Source organism: Enhydra lutris, unplaced genomic scaffold (assembly GCF_002288905.1).
Source record: "Enhydra lutris kenyoni isolate GAN:26980312 unplaced genomic scaffold, ASM228890v2 scaffoldscaffold47, whole genome shotgun sequence".
Classification (NCBI taxonomy): domain Eukaryota; kingdom Metazoa; phylum Chordata; class Mammalia; order Carnivora; family Mustelidae; genus Enhydra; species Enhydra lutris.
Genome location: NW_019154131.1, coordinates 13,496,309 through 13,519,100, shown reverse-complemented (window position 1 = coordinate 13,519,100; position 22,792 = coordinate 13,496,309). Strand labels below are relative to the sequence as shown.

Genomic DNA, 22,792 nt, shown 5'->3' with positions numbered 1-22,792 from the left:
GTAAAGAAAAGGGAAGCTTTCTTTGCTGTTGGTAGGAAGCAAATTGGTAAATTGGTAAAACTATTATGGAAGATTATGGAAATTCCTCAAAAAATTAAAAATACAACTACTATATGATCCAACAATTGCACTTCTAAATATATATATCCAAAGGAAATGAAATCTGGGTCTTGAAAAGATATCTACACCCAATTTCACTACAGGATTATTCATAATAGCCAAGACATAGGAACAATCTAAATGTCCATTGACAGAGAAATGGGTGAAGAGAATGTGGTATATACACACAATGGAATATTCCTTAGTCTTAACAAAGAAGGAAGTCCTGCCATTTGTAACAACATGGAAGAATCCGGAGGATATTCTCCTAAGTGAAATAAGCCAGACACAGAAAAGACAAGCACTGCATGATCTCACTTATAAGTGGAATCTGAAATAGTGAAAGTCATAAAAACAGAGAGAAAGTATAATTTTACCAGGAGCAGAAGAGAGGGAGAAATGAGGAGATGTTGGTCAAAGGGTACAAAGTTCCTGTTATGCAAGATGAATGAGTTTGGAAGATTTCATGTACAGCACGGCGGTAACAGTTAAAAATACTATATTATTTACTTGAAAGTTGAGAGAGGATACCTTTTATTTTTATTTATTTATTTATTTATTTATTTTTTAAGATTTTATTTATTTATTTGTCAGAGAGAGAGAGGGAGAGAGAGCAAGCACAGGCAGACAGAATGGCAGGCAGAGGCAGAGGGAGAAGCAGGCTCCCTGAAGAGCAAGGAGCCCGATGTGGGACTCGATCCCAGGACGCTGGGATCATGACCTGAGCCGAAGGCAGCTGCTTAACCAACTGAGCCACCCAGGCGTCCCAAGAGGATACCTTTTAAATCTTCTCAACATATACATACACATACAGTAACTATGTAGGTGTGACGCATAAATTATTTAGCTTCATTGTAGTGATCTTTTCACAATGTATGAATATACTGAAACATTAAGTTGTACTCCTTAAATATATGTTCTTTTTACATGTCAAAGATATCTCAATAAAGTAGTAAAAAAAAAAAAAGGAAATTGAGGAGAAATAAAGACTTCAAATTGGCTACTGAACTAGCCAAATAAGGAATTTTTTAAATAAACAGAAAAAAGACAACCAAGAGTTACAAATTCCCAATATGGCTAGTAGGGGTTATGGACACCAAACAGATTTCCAACCATTTTTAATTTTAACAAACAAGTTTATGGGATAAAATAGGCCATAAATTGGTTCTAAACATTCAGTATTCTTCTCCTGAGAGGAGATCAGACCTTGGCGGGGGGGGAGGGGGGGGACCCTCTAAGATATATGATCTGGACCATTAAAGAACTATTAGAAGTATTGGTTATATATTTAGATCAGGCTTTAACCCTGAAAGTAAAAGGAAGGCAACCACAAACCCTTAAACATCCTAAAATGTGAAATCTTCCCTAACACAATGAAAAGAACATCTCACATAAATGACAGAGAAGTCAGACCCATTCTGAACTTGCATATCTTTCTTTTAAACAAAAACTCAAGCATATCCAATGAAAACAAGGCTGATAACATATAACACTAGATGAAGAATAACAGATAAATGTTGCTTTGGGGCTCATTTTAGCTGAAGGTTCTAAAACCTCTTTAAAAAGTCCTGTGAATCTTAATTGGATATTATGCTAGAGATGAGATGACTTTAAAAGAAAAAAATATTTGTTTAAGAAGCCAAATCTTAATGTTAAAATTTTTCTTTTGGTATTTATTATTATATGGTGTAGAAATTACTTGCTAACTAAAGCTTATATTACTGTAAGTATCAATATTTTTATGGGAGAAAAATTATGTTTGCAATTAAAAAATCAGAGGAGTTAGCTTACTTTCCCTTAGTACAATTATTATGAAATGACAAGTTTGAATGATCTTCCCCATTAGTGTGAGATAAGATTCCTTGAGGATGTTTATTTTAATTTTTCTGTATTTATATTGACAACATTCTGGCAGCCATATCCTTTCGGAATAATATCATAATCTTCTTTTTTTAGGCACTTCCACAACGTGATGATTTTATTTCTTGTTCATCTAGTAATTTTATTCAGCTCCAAAAATTCTATTCAACTCAAAAATTCAGTACAAAATTTATTAACTTGAAAAAAATGCTTTCATCCTTTATAGCAAGCCATTTTTTGCTGTCTGGGTATATATAAATCTGACGAGACCTTCATTTAATCAGTTGGGATTTAACAAAATATTCTACTCTTAGTGTATTAATCTATTAATCTATACTATATATTAGTCTGGAGATTAATTTGGCATTTCAGAAAGCAAAAAATGTCATAAAAGACCTTTAAGTCTTCTTTGGGCACCAATATAAAGGTTGACACTGCACTTAAGAGCATCCAGCTATCTGACTCATTGCCATTTCAAATGAACTGCCATTTACCCCTTGACCTTGGTCTTGGCACAGACCTAATACAGTGGTACATATGACGTTACGCACAGTATTCTTAAGTGCCTTACGCATCTGGAACTCCTTATGGGAAAACTTAAATTAACTGGCCGAAGACAAAGCTAGAGCTCTCAGAGACAGATCCTTAGTATCAAATTTAAAACTATATGCTTAAGTAATTTAGGCTGAAGAAGGATAATTTCCACTAACCAAGACACACTACTAGATCAGTCAGAAAAATGCATTTGTTAAAAATATTACTTTGGAGTATTTGGTGGGAGAAAGTGAAGAATCTGAGAGAAGCAACAGCTTCTCATGGTAGCTGGTACACTTTTAATTCACTTAAAATAATTATCATAAAGTACAAGTAGGTATAGTTTGTTTTCTAATTAAAAAAACAAAAAACAAAAGCAGACATTATGATGCAAAAACGAAAGATGACATAGTGAGGCAAGATTAGCAATAGTCCTGTATCAACTGGCTGTTGTATATAAGTGATGAATCACTAAATTCTATTCCTGAAACCAATATTACACTACATGTTAACTACCTAGAATTTAAATAAAAATTTGGAGAGAAAAAAATAGTGGCATTATCAGAGCTACTCAATGAAATTTAACATAATCTTATAGAAATTAGTAAAGGCTGTAGAAAAAAGTTTATATGGTGCCTTCCTTTATTGCTCAAACCAGGGTTGCAAGTAAAGGCAATTATCAATACTCCAATATCAGAAATTGGGAAAAATAAGCACTGCTTACTTTCTGTGAGCCTTTGTTGGGGTAGAAGTCAAAGAAAAGATTCTGCTCAGTATTTCGCTAAGTCTGGGCTTTTCCTCCAGCATCAAGCACTGCCAGTGAGAATGAAGGATTTTATATTTAATACTTGTCCATATTGTCACTCTGCTTTCCCTCTACTGATTTTTATTTTCCTGGACCCTTCACAAGATCACTCAGAGAAGATGTTCTCAAACTCAGAAAGTTAAGAAACCCTCTTCACAAGCTCCCCAGCCATCACAGAACATAATTAACTCCAGAAGTTGAATAGTTGTCCTTTATTCCATAGAAGCTGAGTATTTTAACTGCTTTTCCAGTTCTATCATATTTGGAATAGAATAATTATTAGTTGATAGACTTAAAAATATCAGAGCTAAAAGTGACCTGTGAGCACATATCACCACGCCTGGAAAACTGGTCAAGCAAATTAATTCAGCAGGTGGATAGGATTTATTTAGGTTGAATTTGAATGCTTACCAGTAGACTACAATACATATTCTGCGGGGCCTCGAAGGACATGTACATTGATAACCTCTGATCTTTCTCAAGAGTGTAAGGTGATCAAACGAAATTTGGATGTCTAAATGTGGAGTGGAAAGGAGAGAAAATCCATTAAGTTGATTAGATATTCAAAATGATTAAAAAGGCCACAGAGGACCATCCAGGGGCTGGTGGTGTGCCCCTCCCCCCAATGTTTAACTTCCTATGAGTTTACTTACTGTATTAGTTTACTTACTGTATTTTTCTTTCTTTTTTTTTTTTTTGTTCTTATCGTTCATGAATTTACTGTTGTATCTAAGAAATCTGTGACCAACTTAAGGCCACAACATATTCTGCCTCTTTTTCTTCTGCAAGGTTTTGCATTTAGAGATATTACATAATTCCAGTCAATCCTTACATAAGGTGTGAGGCTTGTGTCTTTTTAAGGACTTTAAATCTTCTTTTTAATTAACATATAATATATTACTAGTTTTAGGGGTATAGGTCTGTGAATCATCAGTCTTACACAATTCATAGCACTCACCATAGCACATACCGTCCCCAATGTCTCTCACCCAGCCACCCGATGTATTTTTTTTTCAATAGTTTCACGTCAAATAAGGACATACAGCCTATATGTTTATATTTTTAGAATTTACATTTTACTTTTCCAATTCATTGTGAGTAGATGACAGCTGATATCCTTTATAGTATCTTAATAAAATGCTAACATTTGGAGTCTTAGTTACTACATGATTTTTTTAAGGGTAGTTGTGAATTTCACATAACATCAATACTTGATGCTTTGTCAAATGATAGAGTTCTACCTGTGATTGTAATTTATCCCTTAAGTTGCTTGTCCATCTCTCACTCAGTACAAGATTCTCACACCATAGCACTATCCTCAGTGAACCAGTATGAAAGCTCCCAGACACTCCTTCCCAGCCTTTGTGAGACACATGCTTTGGCTCACTCCTGTAGGCATGGTAATCTGAGAAAACTGCATAATAGGAACATTTCAAATTTGTACATTTTGGCTTTACTGATGGATGTGTTATCAGTTATAGCTCATGGTGCTCTCATCATGTAGCATCATGCCACACAGATGGAGGAAGTTTTAAGATTAAGATAAGAGGTGAATCGTAAAAATGAAAGGTCTGTTTTTCCTAATCAGTGCAGAGATCTGGTTTGATATGAAACTGGCCTCCAAAGATGACAAACAAATATGTTAGTGGTGGCAATCCAACAGCTCCATCTTCAGACTAGACCCAAACCCGGGCGTGGCTAAATACTAGAACTGATCTGGTTTCTTGCAGGATATACGCTTTCGCTGGGTTTCCCAGGGTACATCATTTCCACCTGGATCTGCCTGGAACCAAAATGGTCTCCATTTATAGTGCATTTAGCAAAGGAACACCGATCTCTCAGACCATGTGCAAGCCTGGGGAACAGAGAAAGGAATGAAACTTGGATTTTGACTCCAAGAAAGTCTTACTCATTAGAGTAAGTTGACATTTTTCTGAACCTACGTCTTACTACTTTCTGCTATTTATGAAAAGTCTACAAGAATCAGCGGATATATGTGTTTTTCCTTCTTCTGTTTCATGTTTTATAATATATAGTTATTTCCATCAAAACTTTTAACTTGTCACATGTAACCCTTTTCAGTGTCAATAAAAATCTTTCATTAAAAATATTACTATCATACTTTGGATTTTAGAGTTTGGAGAAAAATCTAGTCATAGACCACACAGCTCAAGATACAGCTCTGAATTATTATTCCAAGTAGATTTTCATTCTAAAGTCTCTAGGCCTTTACTTTCAGCTTAGAACCCATTAGCCACTCTCTACCTTCCCCACTGCCCTCACGCCCATGCCCAATTCCCACAGCAGTTTCTGTTCACCCAAATCTCTTTATGTGCAAACTTCATCATTCATTGAACTGAATAACCTTAGGGAACTTCCAGCCATTGCGACATCAAAAACACCAAACCAACATATCACTCATTTGTGAAGTGCTTGATGGCACTGGAATCCACCAGAAACTGAATGTGTTGTCAATGTTAATATTATTGCTAGTCTTGCCACTGTAATTAAGCTGATTTAACAAGTCCAAGATATTATGGAGCTTAACATACTAGGTCTATTTCCAACCATAAATTCTCCTTCCAGTTTTAACAAGAAAACAGACAAAATTTGCTTGGTAAATGAGAGAAGATTACTTGTCACCTCAAAATATATAAGTACCCTAGCTATAGATGCACAGATTTAATTTTTGGTACCTTCCTTTCGTCTGGATTTGTACAGCACCAAAAGTTCTGGATATACCCAGTCACAAAAGTATCCATTGAGCCTGCTATCGCTGGGCCTTACAAACTCCCCACCCTCTGGGGTGTAGGACTTACTTGCTGCTGAGGCAGCGTCTCAGCGAGTAGGAGGCCCCTCCACCGCAGGTGCGTGAGCACTCACTCCATGGGCCCCAAGCATCCCACAGGCCATCTCGGTCCTCCTCAGAGCGTGCCGTCCTGGAGCTCTGTGAGAAAAAAAAGGGGAGGTCAGTATCATGTCCCCACTGAACCCTAAAACATGCATCCTGAAGGGAGGGTGTTCTTTAAGTAGGTCTATGGTAGCCTTGCTGGAGACGAAAACATGAATCAGATTCTTTCCGATTTAATTATGTGTGTATGTTTGGGGAGTGGCATATTTGACTTTAGGGACCCTGGACCATGACTAAAAGGGACAAGAGACTGGGCAATGGAGCAAAGAGAAAAGGGGCAAGAAATAGGAATCTGGGGGAGAGGAAGATAAATTGCACAAAAATAAATTTTGCACTGATCACGAATTTGGGGCACCTGGGTGGCTCGGTTGGTTAAGCATCTGCCTTTGGATCAGGTCCTGATCCCACGATCCTGGGATCGAGCCCCACATTGGGCTCCCTGCTCAGTGGGGAGTCTGCTTTTCCCTTTCCTCCCTCTGTCCCCTGCTTGTGCTATCTCTCTCTCTCTCTCTAAAATAAATCAAATCTTTGAAAGAAGAAAAAAAAAGGAGTCACAATTTTGTCCTGGGCTCCGAAGTCTTCTGCTCTACTACCTCTCTGTGAAAACAGAGAAGCTGTTGTCAGAGATGTTTCTGCTCTAAGAAACTTGAAATGTGCTTATCAGTATGACCTTCCAAAATTTAACATTTCATACAATTGACTTTTTTTTTTAATGTTTAAAGGAACATCATTTCCAGATTTCAGACTTGTTAATTAGAATAACTGCATGAAGTAACCTCAGTAATGCTGGACGGCCTCTTGACAGACAGATCTGCTTGATACTAACAGGCTTCTAGTGAAATCTGCACTGGTCTCCACGTTGAGCCTTACTTTTCTCCTAAGAGTCAAAGATAAAATTTATGCCATAGTTAACAGAATAGGCTCTGGAGTTAGAAACTGCCTGGGTTGGATATGGATTCTGTTTTTACTATGTGTCCTTGAACAATTAAACTGCCACCTACCTATGCTATAATTTCCCTTTCCATAAAATGGGCATAATATTATAACCATACCTCTATGTGCACACACACAGACATATTATATAAGAAGATTAGTTAAATTCACCTAGCCTGGGACTAATTTCAGAGTAAAAACACTAATAAATATTGCCCATTATTATAAATTGAGAATGTCATATAGGTGCGTACATAGTTGTATAAGTCAGCTTAAGCTGCCATCACAGAATAACAGACTGGGTGGCTTAAACAATAAAAACTTATTTTCTTATAGTTCTGGAAGCTGAAAGTCAGAGAACAGGGTGATGGCATGGGTGCCTCCTGGTGAGAACTTTCCCCTTGGGTTACAGAAGGCAACCTTCTCAGTGTGCACTCACATGGCCTCTGCTTTGTATGAGAGAGAGAAAGAGAGAGAGAGGAAAAAGAGCTTGCTCTGTGGTGTCCATTCTTCTAAGGACACTAATCCCATCCCCACTTTCATGGCCTCATCTAAACTCATTACCTCCCGAAGGCCTCATCTCCATATACCACTCCATGGGGCCTTAGGACTTCAAGATATGAATCACAGTGGGGGCCACGACTGAATCCATAGCAATGGTTCTACAAATAGCTAATGTAAACTGGGGTCAAATTATTCCACTGAGTAAATTAAAGATGATATCCACACATTAAAGATGGTATCTTCTCCTATCAATCAAGAACATATTTATGGAAAACAGAACAATTTCAAAACTCTTTAAATTTGGGAAAAAACAAACCCTAAGGAAAATAAACATTTTAGACAAAATGATCATTTCATCTTCAGGTTTCCCTCTGAAGAGAGTGCACAGGTGGCATGCAATACTGTGGAAGGATGGGACATGGAGGTGACAGGAGGTTCACCTCTTATGAAGCATTGGGGGAATCTGAGATAATGTAAGTAAGGTGACTGGCACATAGTAGGTCTACAAGTGGGAACTCCTCTTGTTATTGATGTTATGGTTATTTTTACTTTTTTAATCTCCTTCTCATGGCCTACATAGGTCTAGTCAAGGTGTTATCATCCAAAAAGGAGGGACTCCTGAAAAAGAAAAGAACATTCTCTAGCCTCTCAGGAAATGGTTTTTTTTTTTTTTTTTTTTTTTTTTTTTTTTTTTTTTTTTTTTGCAGTAATGGGCTTCTTTACGGATCAGAGCTGTGGGGCTCTGTTGTCAAACTGACAACTCCTTGGAACTTTTAAAACCTGGATGAGTGACGTCAGAAACCTCACCTCAGAGTGTTGGATCAAGGCTTATCTAACTAATGCGAGCTTTATTTAGATTCATAAATCATTTGTAAAGGGCTAGCCCAGGCTAGCATATTGGTTAGGAGCATGGACTGAAGGACCTATTCAGCCTGGAGCAGAATCCTGTCTCCAGAATTTCTCTGCTGTGATCTCTTAACGCTTCTGTTTCTGATGAGAAAATAAGGATCATAAAGACTAGGATTGTGAGAATTAAAACAAGTTAACATATAAAAAAAAAAATCACATAATGGGGCACCTGGGTGGCTCAGTGGGTTAAAGCCTCTGCCTTCAGCTCAGGTCATGATCCCAGGGCCGTGGGATCGAGTCCCACATCGGGCTCTCTGCTCACCGGGGAGCCTGCTTCCCCCTCTCTCTCTGCCTGCCTCTCTGCCTGCTTGTGATCTCTCTCTGTCAAATAAATAAATAAAATCTTAAAAAAAAAAAATCACATAAGGTTGAAAACAACCCGAGTGCCCATCACTGGATGACGGGATAACTCAGAGGTGACAGATACACACAACAGAATAATACTCCACCTTAAAATCCATTTGGAACATGGGTGAACCTTGAAGACATCATGATAAGAGAAATAAGCCAGACATGAAAGAAAGAAAAGGACAAAAACTCTGTGAGGCATCCCGAGTAGTCAGATCCATAGAGACTGAAAGTAGAGTGGTGGTCGCCAGGGGAAGGGGCATGGGAAGAATGGGCAATAATGAGTCCATGGTTATAGTTTGGGAAAATGGAGAGAAACCTGGAGATGGATGGTGGTGATGGTTGTACAGCAATGTGAACATCCTTAATGTCACTGAACAGTAGACCTAAACATGACTAAAATGGTCAATTTTATACATTTTATCACAAAAAATATATACATATATTCTTTAGAAGTTAATAGGGCTTAAATTAATACGATATAAGCATTTGCCATTCTTATTTCCATTATTTATTGCTACCATCATTTATAAACACATATGCACTCTGAAAGGTTGTAGGAGGTGCTCTGGGAATGTACTAGTGTTTCTTCCTGCGGGGTTACCTGCAACATTCTACTCCTAAGTCGTCATCTCTCTGTAAACCCAGATGTTCCCACAGCAGAACCTCCAGCCACCTGCGGATTGCATTTGCCTCGTGACATGATTTGTCAGTAGTTTGAGGACCCTACAAAATGTGGGATAGAATGAGTAACAGAAACACACTGGTTACCCCAAAGTCTGTTTTTTCTAAAGGACGTATTTAACTGAGCTCCAAAGCCTGGTTTTTAGGATTAATAAAATGAATTTCTAATCAAGGCAATATGGGGCACCCGGTTTCCAGAGCCTAATTATATACTGAGGGAGAAAAGACTCTTTGGCAATGAACTATACATTGTCCATATACCCATTAAATTCATGCCTCAGATTTTTAGCGAGTTTATTGTACATCCTCTGGCTCCCTTTTAGTTTGCTCTGTGGGACTGGAAGGAGTTCTGTCGAGAGCTATGGTATTTGCTGGATGCCGTGACTCCTCATGTGACAAACATACATTTGTCCGATGCAATGTCCCTCATTCTATTCAAATTAAATAAATCTGAGAGGAAAACCAACATCACAAATGCTAGGATTCATGAAACAATTAAAATGAGTAAGATGAGTGATCACAAATTACGATACTATCCAACCATTACAACTGCGAAAAAACAAAAACAAAAACAAAAACAAAACCCAAAAAACAAAACACAAAAAACCCCAGCCCTATGCAGCATTCACATGTGAATCCCATTTCCATGTGAGATAAGAACACCAGAATGCCAAATCCTTGGGAGGTTTCCCTCTGGCTGCTCTCAGGGTAAGATATTTTGGAAAAAATGTATAGTTGAGATTTTGCCTTTCTAGAGAAACAAATTGTTTCAATGTCTGTGCCAAAGTTGCTTGTTTTTTTTGTTTTTGTTTGTTTCTAATGTTCCTTGTCTAAAGCAGCACCCAAATGGCTCTCAGGTAATGCTGTGTTGACTAAAATCTTATCTTGTTACAGGTGACAAGTCTCGGCACAACTAGACACACGAAGTGCCCACATTGCTCTGAGAGCCATCACACGGAAACCCAGAAGTAAGCTGTGGGCCTGTTTCTCAAAATGGAACAATCTCCAATTTGTCTTTTATCAAATGGAATAAACGTAATTCATGTCAACTGAATCCATGTTTAATGTTCGAAAGTAAAGTGATTTACCTGCTCTTAACCTGCTAGATTTTTACATCTATGACCAGAAACGTCAATGCAGCAATGCCTTGCAGGTCATTTAAGACCTACCAGCATTTACTTATTTCGGTTTTTAAAAGGGCCTTCAATATAAACAACTTTTGTGCCTGGTCCAGATGGGACTGGAGCTTACTCTCTCTTGTTCAGGGATGCACATTCCTCTTCTTCACAACAGTTTTTTTTTTTTTTTTTTTTAAGTGTTAACGTTGAATTGCATCTAGCAAGAGAAATTGAGGCAGAAAAAATAAGGACTAGATGATGAGTTGCCTAGAAGCAATGATGATTGCTTCTGAAACCAAAAGTCTAAGCTTTTAAAATATACCCAAGCCAATGCTTTCCAATTTGATTTCTGTTACATAAATGTACCATTGCAATTCTCAGCATCTCAGAAACCAGGTCATGGATGCTCTCAAGCACAGTGACCAAGAGATCACCCTTGACCCCACTGCAGGGCATCTCAGCAACAGTGTCAGATGAGTTGGTGAGCGTTTACTACAAAATAACCAAGAACGAAATGGCAACTATTAATATCTGTGCATAAGACCACTGTTTCCCCAGCCGATTTACCCAAAAATATTAGAAGATCGGAATAGCTTCCCTAAATCCCTCAATCTTGGGATGGCATCATTTCCCTGCCATTGCTGATTTACCTAAATGTGGTTTTCACTTGATGGTTTTGTGGTTGGTTTGAGTCAATTGCTCTGAAATCAGTAACCAAGTGTCAGGTGAACCGTGTTAATTAAGCCTGACAGATACAAGGAGTTAAGCACTTGGAGTAATCACGTGAAGTGAGAGTTCCCTGCGCTCTCACTGCCCCCAAACCTTCGACACTGAATCTTAGGATGACCTCCTATGGACCACTTTATCCAGAAGCCTGGTTATGCAGGACTTACGAAAAATGTTGTAGGGTGAAGCACAAATTAGCAACAAAAAGACTCTGGAGTTTTATTCATTACGTATACAGAAGCCTTGGAAAATATTTTTTCCAAATGCTGGAACAAGAGGTAGAGCTATATGGAAATCAGCATAAATGGAAGAAGGTGCTGAGGGAATGGGTGATAGGTTTTTGTAAAATGGAAGTCACAGAATGGATGAAGTTACATTCCTAAGCAAACTGCTTTTCAAACCCCAACAGATCCTCAAATGTAACCAAATGGGTTACTGGGAGGACACAGTGAGACATTCTTACTATTTCAAGATCAGCCCAAAGGCACCTGAGTCTCTGGTTTTCCTCTCCTCCAAGACAGCATTTCGCTTAAGCCATCTGGAGCCATGCATGTGACTGCACGAACCGGATGTCAGCATCCCTCTAAATTAAAAAGAGGGGCAACCCCCTGGTGATGAGAGGACCATTTTTCCGTGGTGAGCTCATGCCAAGCGGAGAAACCCACATGCAGACACCGCCTGTCCCTGTTCATTTGAAAATGAACCCGCAGGTTCCACTTGTAACTCTCCTCCACCTATCAGGTCTCCATAAATCTTACCTAATCTTTGGCTTCTTTAGCAATCTGGAATCCTGGTTCTGCCACCAACTTCATGTGGGAGGGGCTGTGATTCCCTGATTTGGTAGCTTACAGATGTTAAGCTGTAACTGGGCTCTTGTAAAAGTCCCTTAGCTTTTCACTGCACTTTTCATAGAGAGCAGAGCGTGTGGATACTGAGGCATGCGCGTTCCCCGATACCTGCTGCTGGCTTTGCTTAGGAAATTCAGGTCATCTGGTTCTTATCACAGCTGCGCTGCTGGGGAAGATGATGAACTGCCAGTGACAGAGTGCACGGGCTTTCAGAGGCCACCGCATGAAGCCTGTCCCTTGCTACCGAGGAGAAAAGTCAGTTCTGTAACACGGTGTCGAAGCTTTGCAGACCTCAGAAGGACTTTTGGGTTCCTGTCTTCTCTCTTCCGCAGCACCTGTTCACGCATGCATGCTAGCATACCCCTTTCCCATTCCCGTCAGGGCGCCTAAGCACACCTGAGCCTTGAGGGTTGCTGGGGAGGCCAAAATGCTGGGATTTTGTAAGTACCCATGCGCTAGGCAGTATGCTGGGATCTCCCCCAAATTATCGTATTTAACCCTCACAATGAGCCATAGTCAGGTTGGATTCCCACCCGCCCCCACATTATTTTACTAACAAGAAAATGGAGGCTCAGCGAGGTTGAATAACCTAACATGATCATGTAGGAGAAAGGGCTCAGCTGTGGGTCGCAGACTGACTTTACTGGTCACAGATTAGTCAACTTGCCTTGGGCACATTGTCAGAGCTCTTTGAGCCGTTTCTTCATCTGCAAAAGGGGGACATTGATACTTCTTTGACTAGGGTGATGGTGAAGGTTAATCATGAGAACATATGTGGAGTGCTGGATGTCCTTTCTGTCATGCTGGTGTGAATTATTTCATCTCTGCCACAAATAGACACATCCCTTCCCCAACAAGTTACAGGGTTAGCACCTGGTTGAGCCAGGTTTTACACACCTGTTATCTGACAACCTTTTGTTCTGCCTAGCTTCAAATTTTGACCTTTCTTTCCATTTTAAACAGCATTTCTCACTACATATTTTCTTTTTATATAGAATGACAAAAACTAATGCTGCTTTCTCTAAAAAAAATTATTTGGGGGGCACCTGGGTGGCACAGTCGGTTGAGTGGCTGACTCTAGGTTTTGGTTCAGATTGTGATCTCTGGGTCATGGGTTCAAGCCCCCCATTGGGCTCTGAGCTCAGCACTGAATCTGCTTAAGACTCTCTCTCAGGGTGCCTGGGTGGCTCAGTCAGTTAAGTGTCTGCCTTCAGCTCAGGTCATGATCTCAAGGTCCTGGGATCGAGTTCCTAATCAGACTCCCTGCTCAGCGGGGAGTCTACTTCTCCTTTGCCCCTCCCCCTGCTTGTGCTCTCTGTCTCTCTCAAATAAATAAAAAATTAAAAAAAAAATCTCTCCCTCTCCCTGTGACCCCCCCAATAAATAAGTAAATCTTTTAAAAAATCATTTTGTACTCAGAATTCTTTCTCTAAGTGGGAATAACAACTTGAAGATGGAATTAAGAGAACTTCCTTACTTTTTAGGAAACAAAAACCTGACTCTGCTCGATGTCAAATGCTTCAGTAAGATTTTCATTTCAGAGCTATGGTAACTTGATTTTTTTTGTATTCTTTCCAAGGACAAGGCTGGATTACAGCTCATCTAAAAAACTGCTGAGAAACCTCTGGGCATTTTGGAGCGTTCCACGAGAATACAATTTCACAGCCAGCTGAATTAAAATCAATAATTGCTGATGTGAGCAAAGATCAGTATTCAGGAAATTTGCAACTGGTCATTAAGTATTTTGAGTCAGCTTGTCTCGAGGAAAAGCATAGTAAAATATTCTCTTGCTGTAAGTTTCTAGTATTTTTTTTAAGATGGTGAACTTTTTTAATTTTGTTTTTAAAGATTTTATTTATTTGACAGGCAGAGATTACAAATAGGCGGAGTGGCAGAGGGGGAAGCCAAGCAGAGAGCCTGATGCAGGGCTCGATCTCAGGACCCTGAGATCATGACCTGAGCTGAAGACAGAGACTTAACCCACTGGGCCACCCAGGCATCCCAGTTTCTAGTATTTTAAAAGCATAAACTTAGCAAATAGAAATACTCTAATTTGTTTTAATGCTGATAGAATATTAATATAAATATTATTATGCATTCTTTCCGATGAAGACTCCAAACTCTAAGTTCGGATGAAAACCTATGTACATGTATATGTAGGGTATACATAAACAGGTATGTATGCTGTATATGTACATACATGTGTATGTATATTCATATATATATATATGTCTTCTAAAATATGATCTTCCAGATCATATATGTGCATAAAGAGATTTTCTACTAGAAAGACCCTGTCAGTCTGGTTTTCTTTTTCCACTGTAGCAATTTGCTTTAATTTAATAGTTTGCTCCTGAAGCTGGGGGTTGCACAATTAGGAGCAGAAGGCTGAGACAAGTAACTCCATTTTTTTCACAAAGGAAAACTGGACAATAGGAGAATTGTATTCTGTACAAACTATAGCAGCTTTAAAAAATCATTTATTTCTGGGGTGTCTGGGTGGCTCCATCAGTTAAGCGTCTGACTCTTGATTTCGGCTCAGGTCACGATCCCTGGGTTGTGAGACTGAGACCCGTGTCTGGCTTTACACTCAGTGTGGAATCTGCTTGTCCCTCTTCCTCTGCTCCTCCCCAGCTTGAGCTCTCACTCTAAAATAAATAAAGTATTTTTTTTAAAAACCACTTTTATTTCCATATTTGTGCCAAGGGTCATCACATTCTTGGCCCTTTTCTCTTGGAGGTTTAGTTCAGAGCCTTTATAGTATGTCACAAGTGTGAAAAAAGCCGTTTACCTGGAGTTCTGAAAATGAAGCTGCTCATCTTGGTTGCTCTTTTTTCTATACTTAGAAAATAAAAATCCCCAGTGGAAAATAAGATGCAGGCCAAGCACCAAGGAAAACAGTGAAGAAACATCTCCAGGGGCTTCCACACCCCTCCACTCCCCAAAACGGGCATGTCTGAAACACCCCCTGAAATGAAATTCCTTCTCCGCTCTTCTCGTGAATTCCTGACTTCCTGGTGAGCCAGTTAGAAGTCTTGGTTTCCGGTTCCATCTCATCTAACGCGAGCCCTGTCCAAACTGTGACTCCCATCAGCCTTAGATTCCCTCTGCAGTCCTGGCAAATTCTGCTGGAATGCATTTACAAAACATCTGTAGAACTAACGAAACATCTGAGGCTCTGGAAAGCACATGTTGGGGTTTGGAATCATGGAGAAAGAATTCCTGACAGAGAAAAGGCTCACTTTGTGACTCGTTGAGAAAACTGGAAAGTTAAGAAGTTAATATGACTTGGAGCCTCATGGACAAAAACTCAAACTGTAGCTGATAATAGAGAAGCTACAAAAAAAAAAAAAAAAAAAAAAATCAGCAGTAAACTTCCTGCCACTATCAATGCTCTGATTTTAGAACTTCCTTGACTCTTCCTGGTGCTGACCATGGAGTCATCTGGGCCAAGGGGAAAAAAAAATGTGCTACCTCAATTCTCTGAAGGAAGCTTCACAGGGCTTGGGGTGTGATTTAGGTTCTCTTCCTGTGCTTGTGGTCAGGTGATTTCTCTCTTAAGTGGCATTTGGACGTTGTGGGATGAATGTTTGGAATTGAAATCTGAAACATTCTCCTTGACCCACTATTCTATATTTTCTTCTTTTCTACATTCTTGTTTCTGCTTTTGCTTGCATTCAATTCCCTGTACCCAGAAAAGGTAAGAGAATGATAAGGTCTCCACTACCTCAATATCCTGCTTCATCTACAATTAGTTGATATTCCATTTGCAAGAGCTAGTATAGAATGAGCTACATTTAAAACAAGACATTGTAGCTCTTCAGGATTATCATTTGACACCCCAGTTATCTTCCCAATTAGATTGCAATTCTTTGAGGGTAGGGATTGTGTTTGCTTTTTTGAACTATCTCAGTGATCAGTGAAATTATTATACATGTCATTTAGAAAAAAGTGTAAGACATTTGGACAAATATCTAACAGACAGTGAAGGCTTTGAAGTATGTTCTGTTTCAAGTCTTAGATTACTTGTTTACTTGTCATTTGTTTCTCAGCAACATACATCGGGCATGGCATAAGCATGGGGTGGGGTTGGGGGGCTAAGAGAAGGTGAACAGAGATGGGGGCAGAGAAAGTTCCAGTTACTTAAAATTTCCAAGTGGTATCAAATTCTAAGACATCTTTTCTCCAGTTCAAGTATGTGCCACCCCCACCCTCCACACAAGGAAATGAATTTTGTCAAAAGCACTACATCTGTAATGCAGATACCTGTTTTAAAAAGCAACAGTTTTCTCAGCTACCACATCTCTGCATCTTCAATAGATAACATTCCCCTCTGGTTTTAACCTATACCTAGAGATAGCAGCTTGAATAACTACAATAGTTTCACAAGTTTTGCTGTTTGAAAGTAAATCAAATTGAGGGGCTATTTAAGGTCCTGACAATAGTTCTCCATAGCCAATGTAAAGCAAACCAACCAAGCGTGCCAGGATACCAGAAGCATTGTCATTGCTTGATACAGATTCATGTTGATAGTCAACAGATTTCTTCTGCATCTATAACCCCCTAGATACTCTGAGGCCAGGAACTCTTGTAAGTAAGGCACAGATGACAACTGGCAAGTCGACTTGTTGCTCTGATATGATTGTCTGCCATCCAGATTATAATTTCAATAGTTTCAGCTGATTCTAAGTACCTACTAGCAACTGTCCATCAGCCCAGAGTATACTGCCCCATTGACCCTTTGCCTCTTGGTTGGTGGAGCAACTTGTTTTTTCCATGAATATTAAGTCTTCATCCTAAATGCTCATGTCTCTGCTTCTGCTCACTCCCAGGTCCAGTCTGGTGCAGCAACACCTTTCAGAAAATTTATAATTTAGTGGGAGAAGAGAAACACAAACAATAACAAAATATTTGTTGCTCAACATGCTCTTTCTTACCTTGAATCAGACACCAGGCCTTATCAATTCCAATCCTGAAATGCCTTTCCCTTCCATTCCTACTCTCCCTATCCTCCCTTGCACTGTCTTCATTCTGGTTCTAGGGCCTCATGTTTGGCATATTGCAATAGGCTTCTCAACTGAGTTTTTGATCACCCCCCCAGTCTGTCCTCCACATAGGTGCCAGTTATCTTTCTAGAAGACAGAGCTAGACTGTTCACTCCCTGCTAAGAGACTTTCTAGAGTTCCATGTCTACAGCTGGTGGCATCCAGTAATGGATTCCAGATGTGCTATGAGGACTCAGAAACTGTATTTTGGGCATATGTGTGTTATTATCATACTTCCAGAAAGAGGATTCATAGCTTTCGTTGGATTCTCCAGATAGGGTTAAGGACCATTGGGTATAGGAAAAGGGCCAAATTATTAGTGCGACACACAACACCCTTCCTAACATGCTAACAAATCAACATGCTGGACTCAGGTCTGCTGTCCCTGATCACCTGTGTCCTCTGCACTCCAGGGATGGGCACTGTTGCTCTATCAGACGAGCTGCTTGGGATCTGATATTCTATTCGTGGTCCTGCTATGGCCTTGACCTCCCTCCTGTCCATCTTCCTCAGATCTTTTTACTTTCTCCAGCATGTGCATGTCTGATCGTGCTTGGAGATGCAGCTCCGGTGCCATCTTCCAGTGAAACGTTCCCTGGTCTCCAGTAGGATCAACCACAGCCTTTGCTGTGTTCATTGGAGCATGTTGCTAGGACTTTATACACGTGGCTGTTTTAGCATTTATCAGCCACTGTGCTGTAGTGACTTGTTTACACATCCATCCCCAGGAAGGGATTGTGTGTTTCTTAAGGGCTCTGACAAAGATGAATATGCCTTTGTGTTCCCAGCACACAGGATATGTAATCGGTCTCAGTGCATATTCGTTGAATGAATAATTAACACAAGACAGGCTAGTTGAGCATCTAATTCATAACGGCTGTCAGCTTTTGCTCTCATTCATATACATTCAGATTCTTTAAAGACAGAGGAGGAAATACATACATATATGTGTGTGTATACACACACACACACACACACACACACGTGTACAAAAGCTACAGATAGGCAAGGAAATGGAAGAGAAAAAAAATGAATGTGACCCATAGAAAAAAAAAGACAATCACATTTCTGCTGACTCATATGTCTCTTGAAGCCAACTTTAAATTTATCCAAAATGTGTAAAGCTGAAAGATGATTAACCTATCAAATCTTGCCTTCATCTGGCCTCACCCAAGTCCCAAGCACCCTCATCCCTGAGTACACATATTTTAGCGCCCTCCTGCTGGACCTGGGGAAGCAGTGCTCTGTGGACAGGAGCCTGCTGGGAGGAGGAGGGAGTGAGGAAGGGTGGGTGAGGGGGTCCTGACTTAAAGGCATAGGCTTTTACCTATAGAATAAAGTCTATTTATTAAATCAGATTTTCAAAAAGGCAAACCTTAGCACACTACAGATAACCATAGATCCCAGAAAAATGTAATGTTGACCAGAATTAATCAGGAAACATGATTTGACAGAAGCAGGTTTTGATACAAGTTTTTAAAGTAAGGGTTCTGGACTGGGGAGAATCTATTTCCATTAGATTCCATGTCAAAATCAATCTAAACATTGAAATCATAGAGCTCTGATGTTTAAAGGAAATTAATAGAGATGAAATATGGAAATGAACTCTTGAAGGTAGGGGGTGTGTGATATTGAGCCTCACCACCCCACCCCTGCTCCTACCCCTGCCCCACCGGCCAATGTCTAACACAGGGCTTGATGAAGATGACCATGTTCACTGGGTGTTCAGTGTTTAACTGATTTTTTTGGTGAGCCCCTTCAATTTCAAAATAGTTCAGAGGATGGACGTGAAGAATACTGATGGCAAATCTAAAGAGAACCACAGGCTGGGATCCAGGACTTGGCCATTGTGCTACTCTGGACATGCTTTGACTTTACCATTGTGGTATTTTAGGCAACTTATCTCTCTGTGCCACAGTTGAAGCCACTTACATGAGAATAAATTTGGCCACTTTCTAAAGCATGTCTAGCCTGAAGAACTTCTGTGATTTGAAATTAGACTATCTCATTAAAGCAGATTTACAAATCAATTTTCCGACCTGTAAAATGAGACATGAACATTTGCTCAATTTAATGCATAGAGTTGTTGTCAAAATTATTTTTAAAACAAAAGGGCTTAAGTATCAAAGTGTTGACCAGTACAACTGCTAAAGGAAATTCAAGTGGAGATGATCCTACTAGTTCAGCTATAAGAATTGTTTTATAACAAAGTAACCAATTCTTGAAACAGAGACTCTCTATTTGGGACTCCTCGTCTTTGCTAATACTTTTATTGGCATCTGGAACCTATGCCAAATCCTTAAATGACTTCTTAATAATAAAATAAATGCTAAATTATACGCTGTACTTTTTATTAATAAATGTGTACTAGTTTTTAAAAAATCAATAAATACATATAAGTGAAAGTTTCCCAAATAATGAGAAAAAGTTAGTAGTTTTTTAGTTTGTAGTTTCTGTAGTGACTTGTTCCCCATTTAAGTGTTAAGGAATTAAGTTTTCTTCTTATAATGTCTCTAGTATAATGGCTATCTTGGCAATTTTTCTTTCTTTTTTTTTTTTTTAAAGATTGTATTTATTTATTTGACAGAGATCACAAGTAGGCAGAGAGGCAGGCAGAGAGAGAGAGGGGGAAGCAGGTTCCCTGCTTAGCAGAGAGCCCGATGCAGGGCTCCATCGAAGGACCCTGAGATCATGACCTGAGCCGAAGGTAGAGGCTTAACCTACTGAGCCACTCAGGTGCCTCCATCTCGGCAATTTTTCATAACATAGTTTGTATTAGAATAATAACTCTCTTATTGTGGTTCTCTACCAGTATAACTCAGAGTGGGTTTTTTTTTAAGTATTTTGATTTATTGATATATTTCCAACATTTTATGTTCTTTATCAAGGCAACAGGGAGTCAGTTGCCACAGCCTTCGTGTAGTTTTTGTTGTAACTACCACAGTCAGGACAAGCATTCTCTTAGTTAAGCAATCATTTATTTTATAAACATAATAATCTGTGATTTTTCTTTTATATTGTGCATAGTAAATGGATTGCAGAAGTTCCTTATTTTAAGTCCTTATTTTAAGTAAGAAAGACTTTGTTTTCTAAAAGGATTTGTCTTCATCCATTTTAATTTGTCCTTATTCTCTGTAAATGGTACATACCTACTTTCACTGAGATTGAAAATAATATTGAATCAGAGACATCAATGCCAGTTGTCTCTTCCTATCTCCAGGTCAAGTTCTTGAAAGGTATTTATAGTTTTCAGCTGGCTGAATTCCCTGTCCTGTTAGCATTTTAAAATCATAATTGAAGACTGTCATTCAGTATTACACATATGGGAAATGATACACTCTTCCATTCATTTGTAAATTAAATGAGAGTGTCAAGAAGCCCTTAGCAAATCCACTTATGAAAGGTTTATTAGCATATGGGACACAATACTTTATTTTGTGATTCTTGTGAGCCCCTCTCTGACCCTCAAGGCTTAATAAAGCAAGAGCAAACACTGTTTCTCCGACAATCTGTTAAACTTTTTTTTTTTTTTTTTTTTTTTGCTCTAAATGCGCAAGCATTTTGAGCCTGTCATCTTTTGGTTTGCAGCAAGAATAATTCTTTCTCCTTCAACACCGTTCCATATTACTTACCGGTAGAAATACTATGTCTATGTATTGCATTAACCATGTTTAGCAATGTGAAAAGTTAATAGATGGCTGTCTAAAGTAATGTTCTAATAGCTAAAATGCCTCAGGAATATATTAAAATGGATCTTGGCCACAGACAATATCAAGATTGTTGAGACGCACCACAGGCATCTTTTTTAAAGCCTGTTTTGTAATAAGCACAGAAAGTGAAGGTGCTAAATCATGGTTTACTACCCTATTTGCCTCACAGCCTCCCTGTCTCTGCTGCTGAGCCTCAGAAATCAATTTCACACACGGCTGCTATCAGCATTCTTTGAGCTATAAGACTAAAGCGCTTTCTCTCCTTTTTATTAAAACCGAGCTCACTTTTATCTCACAGCTCCCGCTTTTTGTTTGCTGCCTCTCCTTTCTACTGTGTCAGTGGTGAGAGTTCAACTGTCTCCTGCCTCCTTCCCTTTCATTTCTAAACTTCTTGAAAGGCTAATCCATGTCCACTGCACCCACTTCCTCAATACCCCCAAATTCCTTAACGCTGTGCAATCGGGCTTCTGCCCCACAGCTTGAGTGACGTGGGCTCCTCTGAAATTCATCAGGATCCCGTAATTCACCACATCCCCTGGCCTTCTCTCAGACCTTGCTGGGGGATATGCTCCTCTGGCTTCTTTGGCAGCGACTACTGGCCTGTTCCTCCCCTGCCTTTTCTTACTCATCCTCACTAGTAAATGCTGGAATCCTCAAGGTTCTTTTCTGTCTTCTCTCCAGTTGATCTCACCCACTTTCCCTCCCTTGAACTGTCTTCTCTTTGTAGACGCTACACAAAAACCCCTTTACCTTAATCTCCAGGACTCTATTTCCACTTAGCCTGGATGCCTTGTCAACATGTCCAAAATCAAACTCAGTATCTCAGTCCTCCATCCTTTCTCTTAATACACTTAAATATATAAGCATTTCTTTTTTGGGGGGGGCATCCTTGTGCCAATTATTTCTGTTTTTATTATTAAGGATGATTTCTTTTTTTTTTCAATTAATTACCATTTTTTAATTATGTTTAGTTAAAGATTTTATTTATTTACCAGAGAGAGAGAGAGCATGAGCAGAGGGAGGAGAAGAGAGAGAAGCAGACTCCCTGCTGAACAAGGAGCCCGATATGGGACTTGATCTCAGGACCCTGGGATCATGACCTGAGCCTAAGGCAGACGCTTAACTGAATGAGCCACCCAGGCATCCCTATCAACATTTCTATACAACATTTCCCCTCCCTCCAACCTCTCCATGCTCCACTTCATCCGACCCCCCCCATGTACACACACACACACACACACACACACCCCAACAATTGCTTGTACTACATGTTTTACTTTGGCAGTGTATCTCCTTTCTGTTCCCTCTTTCCCATTCCATTGACTAGTGGCCTAAATCAGACCTGCCTTACCATCATCTACATGACACATAACCGGTGTGTCAGCCAGCTTCCAGTTCAGATCCTCGGTAGCGTGGCTCTCAGGGAGTCAAAGCAGCTGTGGGTAAGGCTGGACTGGTGGTCTGGGATGGGGCCTTGAGTTCCAGGTGAGGGATTGGTCCTTGAGGAGGCTGACAGCTAAGCCAGGGAAGGCTCTCAATCACGGCATGCTGTGATTGGAGTTTTATAGTCTCAAAGTCCATACACACATTCATTTGATCCCCACAATACTCCAATGAGGCTCAGGTTTGTGAGCATCTTAGAAAAAAGGGAATAATGGGAGTTGGTGGGTAGAGAGTAGCTGTCTAAAAGACTAGGAAGAAATCCACCATACACCCACTTCTCCAACATTTAAGAGGAATTTCGAGTCTTCATGTCTA

The 22,792-nt window shown here is 39.6% G+C and overlaps 1 protein-coding gene across 1 annotated transcript in view; it reads right to left on the bottom strand.

Annotated features, from left to right (window-relative positions):
* LOC111156589 (ADAMTS like 1) overlaps positions 1–22,792 on the bottom strand; it is a 934,723-nt gene that overhangs the window by 379,829 nt on the left and 532,102 nt on the right. Inside the window, exon 3 of the mRNA XM_022517576.1 lies at positions 6,118–6,245. Coding sequence (XP_022373284.1) covers positions 6,118–6,245 — 128 coding nt within the window. The remainder of the gene's footprint in view (positions 1–6,117; positions 6,246–22,792) is intronic.